The sequence below is a fragment of the Aythya marila genome, assembly GCF_965140915.1.
Source record: "Aythya marila genome assembly, chromosome: 1".
In the NCBI taxonomy this organism is placed as follows: Eukaryota; Metazoa; Chordata; class Aves; order Anseriformes; family Anatidae; genus Aythya; species Aythya marila.
This window is the reverse complement of record NC_139042.1, coordinates 101649006-101669753: the sequence shown is the minus strand read 5'-3', so window position 1 is coordinate 101669753 and position 20748 is coordinate 101649006. Positions and strand designations below refer to the sequence as shown.

At 42.8% G+C, this 20748-nt stretch overlaps 1 protein-coding gene across 2 annotated transcripts in view; it reads left to right on the top strand.

The window, feature by feature from the left end:
- Positions 1-20748, top strand: part of APP (amyloid beta precursor protein) — a 214084-nt gene that overhangs the window by 114221 nt on the left and 79115 nt on the right. For both annotated transcript variants that reach the window (XM_082781003.1, XM_082781002.1), the window contains exons 6-7: positions 1615-1820; positions 11138-11305. In XM_082781003.1, coding sequence (XP_082637129.1) covers positions 1615-1820; positions 11138-11305 — 374 coding nt within the window. The remainder of the gene's footprint in view (positions 1-1614; positions 1821-11137; positions 11306-20748) is intronic.

The following is a 20748-nucleotide window of genomic DNA, read 5'->3' as shown; positions in this document are numbered from 1 at the left end:
CTAGAAGCAAGTCTTGTGGCATGCAAGATTTCTATCACTATTTCCCAGCTTCTTCCTCACAACCTATTAAAAATATCTTACTGTCCTCTTTGCTCTGAGTTTACTTTCAAAGTTGTACTAGAGAACATATTGTAAAGTGAAATGTTGCAGGCTTAGTCTTCAAATCGAGGTGAAGGAGGCAAGTTGTTAACTTCAAATAAAAGGCTGTTCAAGCATATGCGATGCCATGAAAAAAAGATGCAAAACCTCATGTGTATGATGGTGACAAAAAGTCACTGCATGTTTGAATATTTAAAAGCAATTTACTCATTAGTAGTGAATTTCAAGTAGAAGATCAGCCTAACAAACCTGAGACCTTACTACAGCTGGTGCTGTGTTAGGAAGCCTTTCAAAACTCACAGTAGCATTCAGTAAGTGTATGGGTTTTGGCCTGTTGCCTGTATATCATTCAGCATTAAGAATGATCCCAGCAAATGATTGACACATTAGGCCACCAAGCATGTTTGACAGCCGACTGCAGTATTCCTTCGTATTGCCCAAGACTGATTGAGGTCCTTGGGCTTTTAGGTATCTACGTAAATTATCATTTAAAGCAGCTGTGATATACGGCAAGATTTAGCTGAGTGGTTTGAGTTTTCTTCATGAGCCCAGGGGTGAATGCCTTTCCCTCCTGTACATGGCAGCTTAGTGTAGTACCGTCGGTGTTCACAGAGGCCTTGCAGATCCTTGCAGGCCACAGAGGCCCCAGCAGCATTGGCACCACAGCACAGCTGAGCCGAGCTTGTCGTGCTGAGTCTGTCATGTCTGTTGTCTGCTTTTGAGGTGCCCAAAGAAGATAAAACTGCAAAGAGAAGAGCTAGCAGCAGTCAGCTGAAGCATGAGTGTGTGTGAACTGTTCCCGCCCTCCCCCCAAAAAAGTTTACACGTTTCAGGTGTTGTCTTTTGAGTGAACCTTGTGGAAGCAGACAGCTCTGTGCACAGTTCCTTTAGAAGTGGCTTTTCTATTCACAGAGTACTATTTTGACAACAGGATGAAAAAAATCAGTCAGTGTAGAGAATTACAGGTCAGCTGGATGCTTGATTTGACACTGAGTTGTCCTCTGTGAGTGTTAAGCAAGGTAGTCCACAGCAAGCCTTTGGGTAAGCTGTCCTCTGAGTGAGAAAATCCAGAGGAACTCTCTCACTTTCATGTGCGTGTGAGCTGAGTGCATTTTGAGCTAATTTGAGCTTCTTTCAAAATACAAATTGATTTGTTGATGGCAGCGTGAAGCAAGTGTATTTGGAGTGTTATTCAGCTGTCAAAATACAGCATTGCTGACAGGGTTTCTTTTTTCCGTCCCTGTGTACAAGGAGGAGTTCCAGTCTGGCGTCTTGCTAGGTTTCTCACAGCATTGCTAATGTTAGCTTTTCTTTTTTTTTTCAAGCATTTCTGATTTCAGTGGGACATTCCAGCATCACTGATTCTTTTTTTTTTTTTTTTTTTTTTTTTACTTAAGGGTGGGGTGAGGGAGAAACAGGTACCTTCCTGTCCTTTACAGTGTTTCCAAACAAAACGTTCTCACCACCTTGAAGTCATTTTGTTGCTGACACATCATTATCATTTTCTTCATTTAGTGATGATAAGGTAGTAGAAGAACAGCCAGAGGAAGATGAAGAGTTAACTGTTGTGGAAGATGAAGATGCTGATGATGACGATGACGATGGTGATGGTGATGAAATTGAAGAGACAGAGGAAGAGTATGAGGAAGCAACTGAAAGAACTACCAGCATTGCAACCACTACCACCACAACTACAGAGTCTGTGGAAGAGGTTGTCAGAGGTAAATTCGTGGGCACTTAGCTTGGGGCTGGAAAACTAATCCTGCTGCTTTGTGTAGTTGCCCTTTATGACAAAAAAATGTTCCAAACAGCAAAATACCGTAAGTTGCTGCATCTTTATGTTTTGTCCTTTGTAATTTGCAAGTTGAATTCCCTCCTCTTTCCTTCTCCCAGTATAAGTATTCTTTGCAGGTATCTGGTCATTGCATATGATGTGGATAGAAACTGAAGAGGTATCCTGTTGTTTTTGTGTTTTTTTTTTTTTTTCCAATTTATTTTTGTTTTTAATTCAAGTCACACTAAATAATATTTGACTGCCATGTATAGTAAATAACACAGAAAAATCATGTGTGCAATATCATGTGCATTTGTTATGGGAGAAGAGAGTGTCAGCTCAAAGCAGGAGGTAGCACCCTAGTCCATGCACAACAGAGCAGTAGTATTTTTAAATATGATTTCTATGAGTTCTCACGTGCATGTGACAGAAGGGTGCCAAGGAGATGCCTTGGAAAAGGGTGAGTCTATTCATTTAGCTTTACTAATCAGTCTGTGTGTAGATAAGCTCCCTCATCAAAAGTATTAATGCTTTGGTAAAATGGTTTGCAAATGTTCCTTTCTAAGGTTGGAGAAGCAATCCCATGCATTTCTGTCTTATATAACTCTGTCTGTTGAGTGTTTTGCTCAATTACTGGAGAGCCAGTTCAGTGAGGAGGGTTTGGGAGGAGATTATGTTTAAATCTTTAAACCAATTAAATATATTTCCATATGTGAGCTTTCACCACCTGGGGATAAAACGCCCTGTTCTGAATGGAAAATGAATATTGAGGGGGAAAAAAAAGAACACTTCACTTTAATGGGATTTTGGATGAGTGGAAATGAGGACAAATTAGGTAGAGCTCTTTTCTTTACTGAGGTTGACATTTCAAAGAGGTTAAGATGTTTAGCCTTCAGGAAAATAGTATATAATAATATGAATGTGAAATAGAAAAAATAGGAAGCAAACTATTGAAGCAACCTTTTAAAAATCCCTTAGAAATATGCATGCTTGCTGACAATGAAAAGCTGTTGTCCTGTTCCTCCCAAGTACAAAATTTCCCACCCTGGGTGACCAAGTACGTCCTGCTGTAGATGGGGTGAGGGCAGTCTGCTACTGATAGAAATTCCCAGCACGGCTCTGCCCCAGCCCCTCGGGCTTTCTGACCTCCAGCCTTCCTGGGGCACGGAGGGTGCTGAGGCTTTCTCTGAGTGCCTGTAAGTGACGTCCGAATGAGCAGCACCATGCAGAATGCTCATTTATTTGCAAATGTGGGAATGCCCACGTAATTCATAGCCTTGGCCCCCGCTCCTGTGTTCCTTGCCACGCTTGGGAGAAAGCTTCCCTCAAGGCTCCATGTCCTCTTGGTGCTGCCAGCAGGTCCGGGATCTTCTATGGTAAGCATCTGCTGTGAACTTGCAAACAGGAAAATTTGTTGCTGCTGGTGCAAATGAAGAAGCCAGAGGTGCCTTGTAGGCACTGTGGGTGTGTGTTAGGCCGTGCTGTGGAGACATCTGGGAAGCCTCTTCAAGTGGGATTAAGCACTGGAGCTTTGTTCTTGTGGATGTGAGCTCTGTTGAGGCCTCCAGGCTACTTTTCCTACGTGTTAGTCAATGCCATTCATAAAACATATCCTAAGATGCTTTTCATAGATGCTTTACAGCTGGTTTTAAGTGTACTTTATGGAGCTGTGGCTAATACCATGTCATAGCATTAAAGAGCACAGGGGGTGGGTGTGTCCACTTTTAGAGAAGTTGGTTTTCAATGTGAAATCAGCAAAGAACTGTTCTAAAACCATAAATTAAGTCTAATTGTGGGCTGGTGCTGAGCCTTTTCTCCCCCAAATCAATGGAATGACTGCCATCAGCCATAAATAATTGAAAAGCGTAAGTGCAATGTTATACTTTAAAGACACTTGAACTATTGTAGAATCAATTTGTCAGGCGATTTTATTTCTATGCATACTTTAATGAGTCACGATCAAAACAGCAATAGCGGATCTACTTCCAGACTTAATTCCAGTGAGAAGGAAGTTACAGCCTTGCTTAGAGAATGGGAGGTCATTGATGGGAGGGTAGTCTTTTCATTCAATTTCTGTAGTGAGCATATTTTTTATGAGCTATAATGTTTATTCAGAAGTGCAAATAAACTTTTCCTAGCACAGGACTTGCCAGTATTCTCATTCCCGTCTCTGCTGAGGGACCGGCTCTAGTCTCAGTTCATATGGAGTGCAACGTCAGACCCAGTTTGAACTTTCAGATCTGCTCTTGCCAGAGTTCAGATGTTAAATCTAGCAGATGGTGGGTCTGAGGTTACAGGGATCGACAGCGTGAATTAATGTCAGATCTGCATTTTTCACCCTTGGTGAGATGTTAGCACGGAATTTGCGATGAAGAGAGTGTGGCTCACTTACGGAGCCCTGCAAGAAACCTGTGGCTCTTGATTCTGCTTCTATATGGAGCAGGGGAGGTAACTTTCTGGTGGTCAGGTGCAAGCAGCAGAGCAGCTTGCTGCCACCCTGCAGGTTTGTGCAGAGCTGTTTGTGAGCCATCCAGGCTCCAGGTCATCCTTGCAGTGCGTGACTGAAGCAAGCAGCGCGTCGCGTGCAGTTGTTTGTGATTTCTGCTCTCCTTCAGCACAGCAGGTGATAAGAAAAATCAGTCTCTCTTGGCTTATGACAAAGAATAAGCAATTTGAACTTAATGCTTTCCGTCAGCATGGCAGTCAATCAGGTCTCATTTAAAGGAAAGCAGCAGGGTCAAACACAGCAGCCTGGCAAAAACACTTGGCAGCATCTTCGCATACCTACTGGCAGATGGGGGAGATTCAGCATAAGCATGACCTGCCCCGTCTAGCACATAATGCTGCCCTTCAGCGATCGGTTTTGCTTTATCTAATTCAACTGGATTTCTTTAAACAGCTAGGAAAGAACTCAGCAGTGCTGTTGACATGCCATTTTAACTATGTTTGCAATCTGGAGTTGCAAGCAGGAGATCATATTCTGGTTTCCTAGCAGGAGAAAAGTAGCCCAATCTTTGTATTGTAGCTCCTAGCTTTATTGATCCAGCATACTTTTGTTTTCTTTTTTTTTCTTCTTTTTTTTTTTTTCTGTGGACTTATATGTCTGAAAGACTTCAAATACATTCAGTGACAGCTATCACCTATTCTAAGGTAAGGGAGGTTAACCCTGATTACTAGACCCATCAACTGTAATTTGGGGGATAATTCTAGAATATTAGTAGCATATACTAGATTAATAGTGATCTTTTCACCTTCAATAGCTTTGTTCCACTTTCTTCTTTGAAAGGTTATTATCTTTCTGTTAAAGTAATATTTCCTTGTTTTCCATTTCCTTCAAGGCTGTGCGGTATGCTTTGTTTGTAAAGTGATAATGTGTGGTTGTATTATTCCATATTAAGAAAGCACTGGCACATTGCTATACAAGTAGTGCATGTTATGCTAACTCTTCTGTTTTTTTTTATTTATTTTTTTATAAGATCTTCATTAAGAGTGATAATCTACAGTAACACATGAGCAAGAGATGATAAAATTAACCTAATGGATTTGCATTAAAATAACTGATAGCTTTTAATTAGACATTATGATTTAAAGCACAGCTTTTCCACTGTAACATAGAACTTCATGATATGTTGCAATTAAAGATAAATCTTTTTTAGGGTTTAGTAATCTTCTTGATGAAAAAGCAATATATTATTAATATTTTGGGTCAAGAGCAAATGTACTAAACACAGTAATAGTGTTGTTTTACTTAAGGTTGGAGGGGAGAGAGTGGTTTCATTTGAATTACTTCCTGACAGAAGAAATCCTCCAGGAATCTGCTTCCCTAGATAAAATGTCACTTTGCTATATTGAAGCAGTTATTAATTGAATATTTTATTTTGCTGTGTAAAAAGTCTGGAATGTGTTTTTGAGCTAATCCTCATATGCACGTCTTGCCATGTTGGCATAATTATGATGTTAGGTGGCAATTACAACTTCCGTAAAATAGACATAAATTCATGAAATTTTATTGACTTACACTTAAAAATCAAGCTGGGGTATTTGTTTGGGTTCTGGCCATCAGTGGTAACTATTTGGCACCTTGGTTTAAAACATCATTGTGTTTTGCACAAACAGATAGAAAATACATTGTCACATATTTGTTCCACATGAAAATTGTAAGGCTTTGTATTCTAGCCATGTATACAATTCTTTTTTTCTCATGTACCAAATATCCCCCTCCAGTAGATTAAGAATAAACGTTAGAGAGAAAAATCCAATGTTAATTGTTTAGGATGGAAATAACGCTTTTAAGAAAGGCTGTTTTTCAGTTTTACACTCGGAACTCATCATTTTGCTTTTTCTTTTAACTTTATCTATAGAAAGTATTTTAGCAGTCATGTAGCTAATGCACCAACTTTACTCCTAGAGCTTGTGCCAGCTTCCCAGCTGTCTCTTCCTAATTCCAAAAACCTCCTATGAAATTAGCTTTTGTCTTCAAATACTCAAACTAAAATTTGGCTGCCTTTTCTAACTATATATTCAGAATGAGGAGGCTTTGTTTCAGTGAGATTATCTTTAAATATTCCCTGTGATTAATTCATTGAATGAAACATTATCGTTCCATTTTGGAACAAGAACAGTGTAAGAAAAACAGTGTGCATTTACTCTTTAACTTGTCTCATTTTTCTCAGCTAGTTAAAAAATGGAGACTAGAATAGATGCGTGTGTATTAATATCTTCAAACTATAGTTCTCTGTTCCTGAAGACATGGAAGCCAAAATTACTCCACTTACAATATTATGTACTAGCACATAGTAAAGTGGAGCATATACCTCATGATATATATTTGAGAGGTTTATTCCTTTGTCCTCTTTTGCATTAATTGATTACTTTGTTCTTTGGTGAAATACAAATGGTAAAATAAATAATTCTGGTCCTATTTACTCAAGCAGCTAAGTGCATTATATGTGAGTAATGCAGACATTATACAAGCAGACATTACACAAGCAGACATTACACATGCATACATGTGAGTAATTACATGTTCGTGTGAGTATGAGACACAGTTTGAACTGATACCAACATGGACAACACAAACACATACACCAGTGCTACTGAGCTGGTTCACATGTGTAAAATACACGAGAGTGTTTTATTTGCATACACTTGAAAATATCAATGTCCAGCTCGAGGGCTGATGGTACAGAAAAAGTCATAGATACATTGTATTTTCCAGTACCACAGCTAAATTAAAGAATGAGTAATACTTGTAAGCCAACGTGATGGATCTTTCTGATGCAGCATCCAGGCAGAAGAGGTTTTTCAGAGGTGTAAAGTAAATATAGAACCCAGCTTCCAAGACAGGTCCGAGATGATTCTTTAACACCTGCTGTTTGTACTTTTTATTTTTTTCTTAAAACACTTCAAATTTAATTTCTGGTTTGAGGTTCGGAGCAGCCTGTGCCAGTATTTAAATGAGCTTACTTTTCACAATCACTTAAGTATCATGTACAAACTCAAATCCTGAAGAAAATAATGAATAACCGTAATGTTTACAGTAATAGAAGTATGTAAATGTAGATTTTTTTTCCCCTTAGAAGTTTAAATTCTATTTCAGATTCCTCTATTGAAAATGTTGTTGTTCACAGAGCAAGTCTTAGTCCCATGTGAAAAAAAAAAAAAACAAAGAAAAAAACACAAGCGTGGAGTTGAGATTTTGAAATAAAGCAATTATTTCATTTTGATTTAAAATCAGTTTTCTTCAAGGAACAAGCAGAACCAATTTATATGGTAATGAAAAATTTTGAGATGACATTCAGAACCATATTTTATATTTTCCTCTGTAAAAATTGATCATCAGAAGTACCTAGAATGTTTGCACATAAATTTTAATTAGCTTTGCTAACAGCGTTTTGGTAAGTGAGCGTTATGGAAGTTCGTCATGTGGAGCCACTGTAAATCAATGTCCCCATACATGAAAACTATGCTTATCCATTTCTAAGGAAAAGTAACAGTCAACGTCCACGTTGATTGTTTGCAGTATATCACCTTAATGTATTAATTTAAAAGCAAATCAAAAAGCTTTGCTACAGAACTGTTCTCCAGGGAGTGATCTACCTGCTTTGTTAGAAATACCTCTTTTTGCATCAGGAAACTAGAATAAGTGTATAAGAAGCTTCAGATGAGAAAACCTGAATTATTCTCCCATGATTATCTCAAAAGAAAGTACAAAATGTAAGGTTTTGGAGAGGGAAGGAACTGGCAACTGTAATCTTTGGTTTAGGGCGCAGAGAAGATGGGGAGTTTTACAGTTGCAGAAGGATGGTGTGAAAATTATAAGCGTCTGAAAACAGAGTTACAGTTTAGACCACTTTATGAACCTGAATTGTGACAAAAGCACGTCCTTTTTAATCTGTTTAGTTTTGCAGATCCAAAGGCAAAAAATGCATTTTTGGAAGGGGATAGTGAGCCAGTTCCTTAAACAAAGCAAAGCTCACAGTAATGCTATACTGGACAAAAATTATTTGTGATAACAAGTAAAATTGAATTACACAGTGGCAAAAAGTAACTCATCTTTTAATCAGTTTTCAGCAACAGGATTACTATGTGAAGCAAAGACAGCTTTTAATTTTTTGATGCATCATGTAGCCATGTATGCTGCCTGCTGCTAATATCTGTGAAAGTACCATAGCTCATCCATCATAGGCTTTAATTGCTACACTCAGTACCAGTGGAAGGGAAGCAGGATATGGATGGCAGTAATTTTTTCTTAGCCCGAGAAGAGCTGCGGAAGTTCCCATCTCTTCTTCATTGCTCCATCCTCTCAGTTACAGCAGTAGAGCTGAAGATTAAATTGTGGCTTTTTTAAATGAGCACAAGTGATGGGGATATGGAGAGGCATGGGAAGAGCAACTGGCCCAGCAATGGGAGCAACCAGGGCTGTTTTTCAAGCATTGAAGCTGGTTTAAAAATGTGCCTTCACCCCTGAAGCAGGGCTGAAGGAACCCTCCATGGAGGTAAGGTGGTGGTGGACAGTGGTGGCACTGCTGGAAAAGGGGTGACAGCAGCAAGAAGTTTCCTACCCTGAACGAGCAACACACTTCCCTCAGTGAGGGCAGTGATGGAGCAGTTTCCCTCTCCTGTTCGTCTTCATGTAGGTCATAAACTGTTTGCACAGTAGGCCATTTCTCTCTGTGGTGAAATAATTGCCATTTAGGACTCACTGAAAGCAATCTGGTCGGCTGTGGAGGCTCCACTGCTTCAGTCTTGCTGTTTTTAGAGCTCTACGCAGTGGTTTCCAGAATGCGTGTCCAAGTGCATCTTCACGTGTATGAATGACTGTAGTTTCCAGAGAGCTAATTCCATGTTATCGCTGGCATCAGTTATTTGATGGACAGTTACCTTCACTTTTGCACGTTATTTGCATATACACAAAGTCTCAGCTCCTATTTCTGTGAGAGCTGTACATGTAGGAAATTTCAGACCAAATACATGAATCATTCCCATCCCGATAACACGTAACAGTACAAAATGAAATGTGGCAGACTTTATAGCAACACTAGTATTTTGAGGGAAGCGTAGAAGGTGCTTATGGTGTAGTTAGAGGTCAGGCCGTAGTCAACATGAATTAAGTTATTTTTAAAGAAAGACAGAGATGTTGAGACCTTTGTTTTCTGAAATGACATTTCCTGCCAGCCAGAATTCTCTTGATTATACCTGTCTCTTTAATGTCATGAGTCACTATTCATTTTTAATTGACATCTGGCAGCTCTTCCAAGTCTCTGCAAAGTTAGCTTTGTGTGAGGGTTTGGCTGCATAATTGGATGGCAGGTCTAGATGTTATTTGAAAATAAATCTGAGCAACCACTTGTGTACTAAATGTGGTATATAATTAATCTTACGATAGCATGCAATTAATTGTAATTAATGGTCTGCACAATTAAATCTGGTTTGCTTTTTTCTCAAAAATTGCTTGATACAGAACTGTAGGATTTGTAGTATGTCTTTGTTAACTGCAAAAAAAAAATACATTGGTCTGCTTATCTTGGAGCAAATGTAGATGCTCCCTAAAATTGATTCTTAAGATTAGCATATTCATGTACCATATCTATAAATAAATGTGTGTGTAAAATTATACCTGTGTTACATATTTAAGTGCAGACAGGCATCAACTACTGATGACAAATGAATCTCAAATCTATGCAGTAAGCAGTGGTGTTCCCAGGGAGAGCGCAGAGCCGATCACTTGTCAGGACAGTCTGCCAGGAGGGATTCTGTGTAGCCAGCATCTTAGAGGTGACGAGTGCACACGGCATTTCCAGTGCCAGTGCACTGATGATTCTCCCCACCATTCAACCCTTGGGGAACTGCCTTTCACAAAATTCACATTCATGCAGAGGATTTAGACGCCTCTAGTGAGCGTGCCAGTTTGTCTGCTGGTGTAGTGTGGGGGATGAAAGCAAAAGAGGGGCATATTGATGATTGATACTATGTGGTTTTGAAATGATGTATATGCATGTTGGAAGATAGAACCTTTTTTTCCTTTTTTTTTTTTTTCTGTTTGGAACATTATTGGTAAAGGGCTGTATGTTTACTTGTGTAATTGGCTGGATTCCAAATTGTGGGCAGAATTTCCTTTATCTTCTGTAATTTGCATGCTTTGTTTTTGTTTTTTCCCTCAGGTTTTTGTGTGTTTCAGGTTATAGGCAAAGACTGTGGCAGCTCACAATAAAAACAAATGCAAGCTGTTTTAATTTTTTTTTTCCCCTCAGTACATTCACTGGGGATGAGATTTCTTCCCATGGATGGAGTAAAGCTGTGGCACTAATTTTATATATGTGAGCCCTTGAACTATGAATCACAACCCCTGTACCGAGCCGGGTGCAAGAGGGAGTTTCTTTGTCAGTGCTTGTATATAATAATTAGGTGCCTGAAGAGAATTTGTTCTCCTGTATAGCTGGTACATGTTTTGTTTGTTTGTTTTCTTTTACATAAGCTAGGAAAATCAGTCTGGGGGGGTTGCATAGCTACAGGCCAACAGGAAAGAAGCTGGCACCTCATCCCTTCAGATGTTTACCTTCAGGCCTGTGGCTTAGCGGCAAGAGTCTGAACCGCTTCAAAATGTGCCTGCACCATCTCTGGGGTGGTTTTCGGGGGGAAGCATTGAAGTGGACAGTAATTTGGGTTTCCTCTTGAGGTGTTCCTCAGCACACTGGGTAGGTGGAAACCCAGGCAAGGCCGTTTTCATGCTAAATGTGGTTCCTCCGGGTCTCCTCTGACTAGAGGTGTGCTCTGAACAAGCCGAGACGGGTCCCTGCCGCGCGATGATCTCCCGCTGGTACTTTGACGTGGCCGAAGGAAAGTGCGCGCCCTTCTTTTACGGCGGCTGCGGCGGCAACAGGAACAACTTTGACTCGGAGGAGTACTGCATGGCAGTCTGCGGCAGCGTCCGTAAGTGCACCGCTGGCCTCTCGCCGCCTCTCTCTGACCGGCCCTGGCGCTTGGCAGCGGGCCTGGGCTCACACTAACCCTGCTCCTGCCGCCCGCGGTCTGTCCAGCACCTCGCTCACCTCTAGGTCCTCGATAGCCTCTTGCTAACCCAGCATGGTAGCGGGCACCTTCTCTGCCCTCTAGACAATCTTGTAGATGGCTGGCAGAAGCCTAACATTTCTGTAGACCAGGCCTTTGTGCTCACTTTGTCTTCATCTTCTGTCAAAGCTCACTAACACCTTGTGAGTCCCTGTTTCTGCATGTGCAATGTTTCTAAAGTTTAAAAATAGCACTTAGTTTGTACATTGTATTTTCATGTATTTCTTTTTCATCAAAGCAGTATAAGCTCATCAGAATATCAGACAATTTATTTCCAGCCTTGAAAGACATGATTCCTTTTTTTTTTTTTTTTTTAAATTTTGATTGAATACGTGTGTGTTTTTGCAAGGAAAAAGGTGAGTTACCATTTGATATTTAGGTTTCCTGACAGCCATGATGTGCACAAATGTAAATAATGTCCCACTTGCTTTGTTTAACACACCACATTTTTTAATGATTACTTTCCATAAAGAAAGTGCATTTGCGCTGTGGTTTTGGTTTGAGAAAGTTGGTTTTGCCCATAGCAGAATACTGCAGCTGGTCCATCAGGCACTGGATTCAGCAGCTGCATTTCGTTTTGGAGAGCACTCGTGAAGGCAGGATTACTACTCCAGCCCTCCAGACGTGTTTCATCTTCGCTTCTTGTAGAGCTGCTCAGAGCTCCATGGAGGGATGAGGAGGAAGACTAGATGAATGGGCAGGAGTGATCAGCTTCTGCAACACCAGATGTAGCAAGCAGAGAAGAAATAAGCTACATATGTAGCTCCTAGAAGAAATATGCTGCATGTTGGAATTAGATCTATAATGTATTTGCTAAAAGAACTACATTTTGAACTGCTAAGTTCCTGTCCTAAGTAAGGCATTTTTAGAGCTGAATAACATGGTTTGTCTTTCTGATTGTGAACTCTGTAACAGGCAAGAAAAAGTAGGACTTTGTAACAAAAGTGAATTTAGGGCAGAAGTGGAAAGAAGAAAATCTTAATGAAGGAATGTTTCTGTAATTAAATAGCAGGTATGTGATACTAATGGGCAGTCGATCTGTACACATGGAAAAAGGAAAGAAAAGTCAACTGAAGATAACTGGTCGAGCAGATTAGGGGCATGAAAAAATTCTGCAGTGAGAAAGGTGTTGAACAATAACTCTGGAAAAGCCACTTGACCTCTGGCACATTTAGTTTTAGGTAGCTGAGATGGGGCTGTATTTATTCTTTATTCTTATGACCAGCAGAATTTGTAAAGGACAGGTGCTTTTTTAGTCATCTGTAGGTGAGTATCTTGCTTAATAGGATCAAAGGCGAGTTTCATGCTTAAATGGTGATTGGATCAAAGACAATACGATAGCCATCAAAACTAACAATGGAAAATAACTGATAAACTGAAACTTCTGTTACTTTACATGTGGAAGTATTCCCAGTTAGCAAGTGAACTGGGAGTGAACTAGATTTACATTCACATTTCGCTCTGGAAAATTCATGAGTCTTGGCTTGGTCCCTAAGAGGCAAGTGAAAGGCACCAACCTCTTATACTGTATCTTGCTCCTGCGACAGTACCTGTTCCTTTGCCCAGTGGACAAATTGCCTTGCCAACAAGGTAGGATTGAAAAAAAATAGCTATTAGTCTTTTGTGCTGTGCACTTTACTTTTATGGTAAATAGAAGAACTTCTAAAAGGTGCGTACACTTCTGTTCTGGTTGGCAAAAGTATGTATTTTCATATACCCGATGGGAGTTAAGAATTATTACCACCTTTGTCAGCATTACTGAAAATTTAAGAACACTTTTGTGGAGGCTGGACAATAGCATAAATAAGGACTTTAAGTAGATCCTGACTCATTCAAGATTGCGATTTTGTTAAAACTTTCAGTTTTTACAGATTTGTTTTGGCTCCTGCCCTTCAAGCTGAGCCATATGGATGCATTTCTTTGTCCAAATCCTGTAGTGGGACTCTGTGCTGACTCAGAGGTCTCCTAATATAGCGCATCTTGCATACAGAGCTGCAGTTGCTCACCCAGCACTTCAAATCATAGTTTCACTTCTCGCATTCATAGCACTGTGAAGTTATTACATACAGGGAAAGGTGTTGCTGACTAAAGAACAGTCACATCACGAAACAGAGAGTTATTCTCCCATAGTTAAACCTGAAATGATGACTATAATTTGTTGCACTGATAATGCAGTGACGTTGCTTGTCGTATACAAGTTGTGGGTAAAATTACAGCACTTACTGCTTTTACCAGTAAACTGCAGAGTCTGCTCTAGGATGAAAAAGAGACTGCTCAAATGCAAGTCCTAAGAACCTTGTAATCTTTTTACAGAAAATCATTCTGCTACAAGGGATGACCTTGTCCATGATCTTAAAAAGAATATTATAGATTGAATCAAACTTGGAAATTAGATTGTCTTCCTTTTTCAAACTTGTTTCTTGGCAGCATAAGTTGTACAGTCTGTGCCCATGCTGTTTGAGAGGATAAATGATCTTCTCTTCTAAGACTGGCAATTCTTCCACGGCATGTGACATCGGAAATGAAAAAAGAAACAACTTCTAAATTAGTCTTATGGCATATCCATTAGGATATTCACAGAATCACAGAATTGTCTAGATTGGAAGAGACCTCAAATCATCGAGTCCTCTGACCTAACACTAACAAGTCTTCCACTAAACCATATCGCTAAGTTCAACATCTAAACGTCTTTTAAAGACCTCCAGAGATGGTGACTCCACCACTTCCCTGGGCAGCCTGTTCCAATGTCTAACAACCCTCTCAGTAAAGAAGTTCTTCCTAACATCCAACCTAAAACTCCCCTGGCGCAACTGTAGCCTGTTCCGCCTCGTCCTGTCACCAGGCACATGGGAGAACAGGCCAACCCCCACCTCGCTACAGCCTCCTTTAATGTACTTATGATAAGGTTGCCCCTCCAGGCTGAACAAACCCAGCTCCCTCAGCCGTTCCTCGTAGGACTTCTTCTCCAGACCCCTCACCAGCTTTGTCGCCCTTCCCTGGACTCTTTCGAGCACCTCCATGTCCTTCTTGTAGTGAGGGGCCCAAAACTGAACACAGTACTCGAGGTGCGGCCTCACCAGAGCCGAGTATAGGGGGACAATCACCTCCCTAGCCCTGCTGGTCACACTGCTTCTTATGCAAGCCAGGATGCTGTTGGCCTTCTTGGCCACCTGAGCACACTGCTGGCTCATATTTAGCCGACTATCCACCATCACTCCCAGGTCCCTCTCTGCCTGGCAGCTCTCCAACCATTCTTCTCCCAGCCTGTAGCTCTGCTTGGGGTTATTGCGCCCCAGGTGCAGGACCCGGCACTTGGCCTTGTTGAACTTCATGCAGTTGACCTCAGCCCATCGGTGCAGCCTATCCAGATCCTCCTGCAGAGCCTTCCTACCCTCGAGCAGATCGACACGCACCTAGCTTGGTGTCATCTGCGAACTTACTGAGGGTGCACTCGATGCCCTCATCCAGATCATCGATGAAGATATTAAAGAGGACCGGCCCCAGTACCGAGCCCTGGGAAATGCCACTAGTGACCGGCCTCCAACTGGATTTGACTCCATTCACCACCACTCTTTGGGCCCAGCTACCCAGCCAGTTTCTAACCCAACGAAGTGTACGCCAGTCCAAGCCATGAGCAGACAGTTTCTTGAGGAGAATGCTGTGGGAAATGGTGTCAAAAGCCTTGCTGAAGTCAAGGTAGACCACATCCGCAGCCTTTCCCTCATCCACCCAGCGCGTCACTTGGTCATAGAAGGAGATCAGGTTTGTGAAGCAGGATCTGCCTTTCATAAACCCATGCTGACTGGGCCTGATCACCTGGTTGCCCTGTAAGTGCCACATGATGACACTCAAGATAATCTGCTCCATGAGTTTCCCTGGCGCTGAGGTCAAACTGACAGGCCTGTAGTTTCCCGGGTCTACCCTCCGGCCCTTCTTGTAGATGGGCGTCACGTTTCCTAGCCGCCAGTCAACTGGGACCTCCCCCGATAGCCAGGACTGCTGATAAATGATGGTAAGCAGCTTGGCCAGCTCCTCTGCCAGTTCTCTCAGTATCCTCGGGTGGATCCCATCTGGCCCCATCCACTTGCATACATCCAAGTGCCGTAGCAGGTTGCCAACCATTTCTTCATGGATAGTGAGGGCCACATTCTGCTCCCCATCCCCTTCCAGCAGTTCAGGGTACTGAGTATCCAGAGAGCAACTGGTTTTGCCACTAAAGACTGAGGCAAAGAAGGCATTAAGCACCTCTGCCTTTTCCTCATCTTTTGTAACTAAGTTCCCCCCCCACATCCAGTAAAGGCTGGAGATTCTCCTTAGTCCTCTGTTTTGCGTTGATGTATCTGTAAAAACATTTTTTGTTGTCTTTGACAACAGTAGCCAGATCAAGCTCCAGATGAGCTTTTCTAATTTTCTCCCTGCACAGCCTCGCAACATCCTTATAGTCCTCCCAAGTGGCCTGCCCTCTTTTCCAAAGATTGCAAACCCTCTTTTTCCTGCTATGCTTGAGCCACAATTCTCTGTTCAGCCAGGCTGGTCTTCTTCCCCACCAGCTCGTCTTTGGGCACGTGGGGACAGACCGTTCCTCCGCTATTAAGATTTTCCTCTTGAAGAGCGCCCAGCCTTCCTGGACTCCTCTGCCCTTCAGAACCGCCTCCCAAGGGACTCCACCAATCAGCGTCCTGACCAGATCAAAGTCAGCCCTCCAGAAGTCCAATACAGCAGTTTTACTGGTCCCCTTTGTGGCTTCTCCAAGAATGGAGAACTCTACCATTTCATGGTCACTCTGCCCAAGACAGTTTCCAACCACCACATCTCCCACCAGTCCTTCTCTGTTTGCAAAGAGAAGGTCTAGTGGGTCACCTCCCCTGTTAGACTCACTAACCAGCTGCGTCAGGAAGCCATCTTCCACGCTCTCCAGAAACCTCCTAGACTGCTTTCTCTGAGCTGTGTTGTGCTTCCAGGATATGTCAGGGAAGTTGAAGTCCCCCACGAGAACAAGCGCTGACGATTTTGCAATTTTTGTCAGCTGCCTGTAGAACTCCTCATCAGCCTCCTCATCCTGGTTCGGCGGTCTATAACAGACACCCACCAGGATGCTTCCCTTGTTGGCCTTCCCACTGATCCTAACCCAAAGGGACTCAACCTTATCATTCCCATCCTCGAGTTCTACAGCACTGAAAGACTCTCTGATATAGAGAGCCACACCACCACCCCTTCCGTTCTGCCTGTCCCTTCTCAAGAGCCTATAGCCAGACATTATCATAGAATCATAGAATCATAGAATATCCTGAGTTGGAAGGGACCCTTAAGGATCATCAAGTCCAACTCTTGACACCGCACAGGTCTACCCAAAAGTTCAGACCATGTGCCTAAGTTCACAGTCCAATCTCTTCTTAAATTCAGACAGGCTCGGTGCAGTGACCACTTCCCTGGGGAGCCTGTTCCAGTGTGTGACCACCCTCTCTGTGAAGAACCCCCTCCTGACGTCCAGCCTAAATTTCCCCTGCCTCAGCTTAACCCCGTTCCCGCGGGTCCTGTCACTAGTGTTAATGGAGAAAAGGTCTCCTGCCTCTCGACACCCCCTTACGAGGAAGTTGTAGACTGTGATGAGGTCTCCCCTCAGCCTCCTCTTCTCCAGGCTGAACAGGCCCAGTGACCTCAGCCGTTCCTCGTACGTCTTCCCCTCAAGGCCTTTCACCATCTTCGTAGCCCTCCTCTGGACACTTTCCAACAGTTTCATGTCCTTTTTATACTGTGGTGCCCAGAACTGCACACAGTACTCGAGGTGAGGCCGCACCAGCGCAGAGTAGAGCGGGACAATCACCTCCCTTGACCTACTAGCGATGCCGTGCTTGATGCACCCCAGGATACGATTGGCCCTCCTGGCTGCCAGGGCACACTGCTGGCTCATATTCAACTTGCTGTCTACCACGACCCCCAGATCCATCTCTTCTAGGCTGCTCTCCAGCGTCTCATCGCCCAGTCTGTACATGCAGCCAGGGTTTCCCCGTCCCAGGTGCAGGACCCGGCACTTGCTCTTATTGAACTTCATGCGGTTGGTGATCGCCCAGCTCTCCAACCTGTCCAGATCCCTCTGCAAGGCCTTTACGCCCTCATTTGAGTCCACAACTCATTGCAGCACTCCAGTCATGAGAGTGGTCCCACCAACATTGCAGCACTCCAGTCATGAGAGTGGTCCCACCACGTTTCCATGATGGCAACCAAGTCATATCCTGCCTGCCGCACGATGGCTTCCAGCTCCTTCTGTTTGTTGCCCATGCTGCATGCATTAGTGTAGATGCACTTCAGCTGGGCCATTGCCTTCTCTCCCAGCCTTGCCATTGTTCCCCCAGGCACAGCTCTAACAAGCCTTGTTTCAGCCCCATCCCCCTTCTTACCTGGTTTAAAGCCCCGCCCCGCCAATGAGCCTTGCCAGCTCCTGGCCTAGGATCCATTTTCCCCTTAGAGATAGGGACCCGTCTGCGACCATCAGGCCGGGTGCCAAGTAAAGCGCCCCATGGTCAAAAAAAACCACAAAATTTCTATGTTGGCACCAGCCTCTGAGCCACGTGTTTATCAGGTGGGCTTTCCATGTCCTCTCTGTACCCCTCCCTGCCACCGTAGGGATGGACAAAAACACCACCTGCACTCCCGCTCCATCCACTAACCATCCCAGTCCCCTAAAGTCCCGTTTGATGGACTACTCCACAAGTCTATCTCGCACTCACACTCCCTGATATCCCTCAACCTCTCCACCTCCTCCTTGAGCTCTGCCACCAGGCGGACCAGGTCGTCCACCTGCTCACACCTCACGCACACAGTCTCTGCCCCCCGCAGGTGGTAGCAACAGGCTCAGGCACTCCCTGCACTCAGAGACCTGAACTGCCACAGTGTTGATCAGGCAGTCGGTCTGGGTGTGTACAGACTTCCAGGAGAGCGCACTGTGCCTGGTGTACACCATTGCAGCCTAGCTAGCGGCAGGCCGCCATTAGAGGAGGTGTTGGTATGGGCAGGGGGAATGCTCTGCCCTGCCCGCGCCAACTGCCGCGCCTCTCCCTGCTGAGGCGCCACGCGCTGTGTGCCCGTCCTGGTGGCCGCACTCCCTAGGGGCAGGTTATGAATGGCCGGGGAGGGGGCGCTGCTGGCCCCGCTACGCCTCGTTCTTGCCTCGTTCGCCTCCCTCGCGAGGGCTGCCGGGTCCTGGCGGGTCCCTTGAGTGGGCTCGGTGCTGGAAAAATCAGCCCTGCCTGTCCGATCCCTGCTCCGCTGCAGAACACGTCTGCCCTGGAGCCAATCGCCTTGGCATCCAAGGCGATCGGCTTATCATTCATATGAGCCCAGAATATTCCTCTTTTCTCTGTCATGGAAGTGCATTTTTTCTTACGTTCAATTCAATAAAACGATACCACATTAGCATTTGTTTTCTTTTCATTTGTGTCTTGGTTTACTTTGGGAATCCTATTTTTGGTCTGTTTTCTTCATTTTCTTCAGTAGTTTCTCAAGCAGCTTCTGAGTCTAGAGCGTATGCTTTCCAAGCTACCTTAGCTATCTTCTTGTTGATGTATTTTCATTTGATCTATGCACCTCTTACTTCTGTTCTTAAAATACTTTGGTTTCATCTGCTGTCTCAGTATCACCCTGCTGTTTCTCATAATCCTTCATCATTTTGCTGAATAGAAATAGCAATTAAAATTATTAGAAGTCATGAATATGATACGGTTCAGCACTTAAGTTAGATTTTGTCTTTGAAACTAGTCCAATGTTGCTGAAAATGATGGATTGAGTTAACTGATTATAGGAAGTCTTGGACCTGCAATCTCATTGAAGAAAAGGTAAAAGCAGTTCAGAAGACTTTCAGTCTCAGTATCTAGGCCACCCCTCTTCTTTCCTGGCCTTTTTTCTTCTCTTTGTCACCCTTAATTTAATATTTTTATTTGGTCTTTATGCTCCTCCCTCCCCCAACTATTTGCATTCATGATTATTTATTTGCCCTGACATTTACCTCTTTTCTCTCCATTGTTGCTCTGCAGTGTTCTGTAAAAATCCAGTGAGCTTCTCTTAGGCAGGATACAAGATGGAACCTAAAAACTTGCCTTCCCTTGGTCAGGGCATAGTTTTGCAGGATAAATGAGTTAGAGTGTACAGAGAGTAATAGGAAATAGCAGGCAATGATTGTGTTTCTCTTGATAGTGGCCAAAGGATGAAAGGGTAGAATATAAGTTTATATTTCTTGTAATGTGCTGAAATTGGAGTGAACCCAAATCCGAGAAGTTTCCATTGTCAAGAATACCAATATACTATGAATACTGAAAATACGGATACTGAATACTAATATCCTGAACACAGTCTACAGGAAAAAAAAAATATCATGTTTTATTCTGCTTCCTTGCTGAAGTCTGATAGCCTTGATCTGAAAAGGTGGTTCTGTCAGGTTGTACAAAGCCTTAGACTCTCTTTGCTATCAATGAATTTGACTGATGCTCTGAGGTCTGACAAAAATAACTTGTCTGTTGGGTAGGAGCTACTGCTGTCAAATTTTCCCATTCATCATGCAGCAACACTGGAATTGATGTATAATTGCCCTAGAAGTAGAAGGCTTTAAACATCTTGTTACCAGTTCGTTTAGCCTGCCAGACCACATGCTCTCTCTCTATTGATTTTTAATAAGGATGTTCGATACTGTCTACAGTTTCTACTCAATTTAAGGAGTCAAGCTTCTTCTGTGTGACTGGCCATAATGACTTCTTTGAATTCATTAGCATCTATCAGATGGTTAATTGAGATTTAATGACCACAAAAAGGGTATGTATTGACAAGAATAAGCAGATGATAAAGTGCTATTACTGAAGGTATTAATTGTCTTATTGTCATAATAAAAAGTAATCTACTGTAAGATTTTTTTTGCTTGTCCTCTTGATTGTTGTTAGTTAAACAACCTTAAAGCTACGGAAAATGTAAATCTTTTAGAAACTATTTTGATATGATGTTAATGTTCCAGTCTTAACTTGGATGTGCACGGAGCTTCAGAGCTCTTAAATGTTCTTAGTTTAACAGCTGTTGTGTACAACACTGCTCTCTTCCAGATCCTGTAGCAGTGATATGGTAAATTAAGAATGCGATGGAACTCTTGCTGCAATATTTGCATTTTTTCTGCATCTAAAGCTGAAGGAAACTGTACTCTGGTGGCACAGTCAGTTTTTGAAAAGTTTGACATATCATTGAAATGACCTTTGATAAAACAGGGTGTGTTTTATTATTGCACTGAATTCCCACGTCTAACAACAGAGGGAGTCGATAGGATCCAG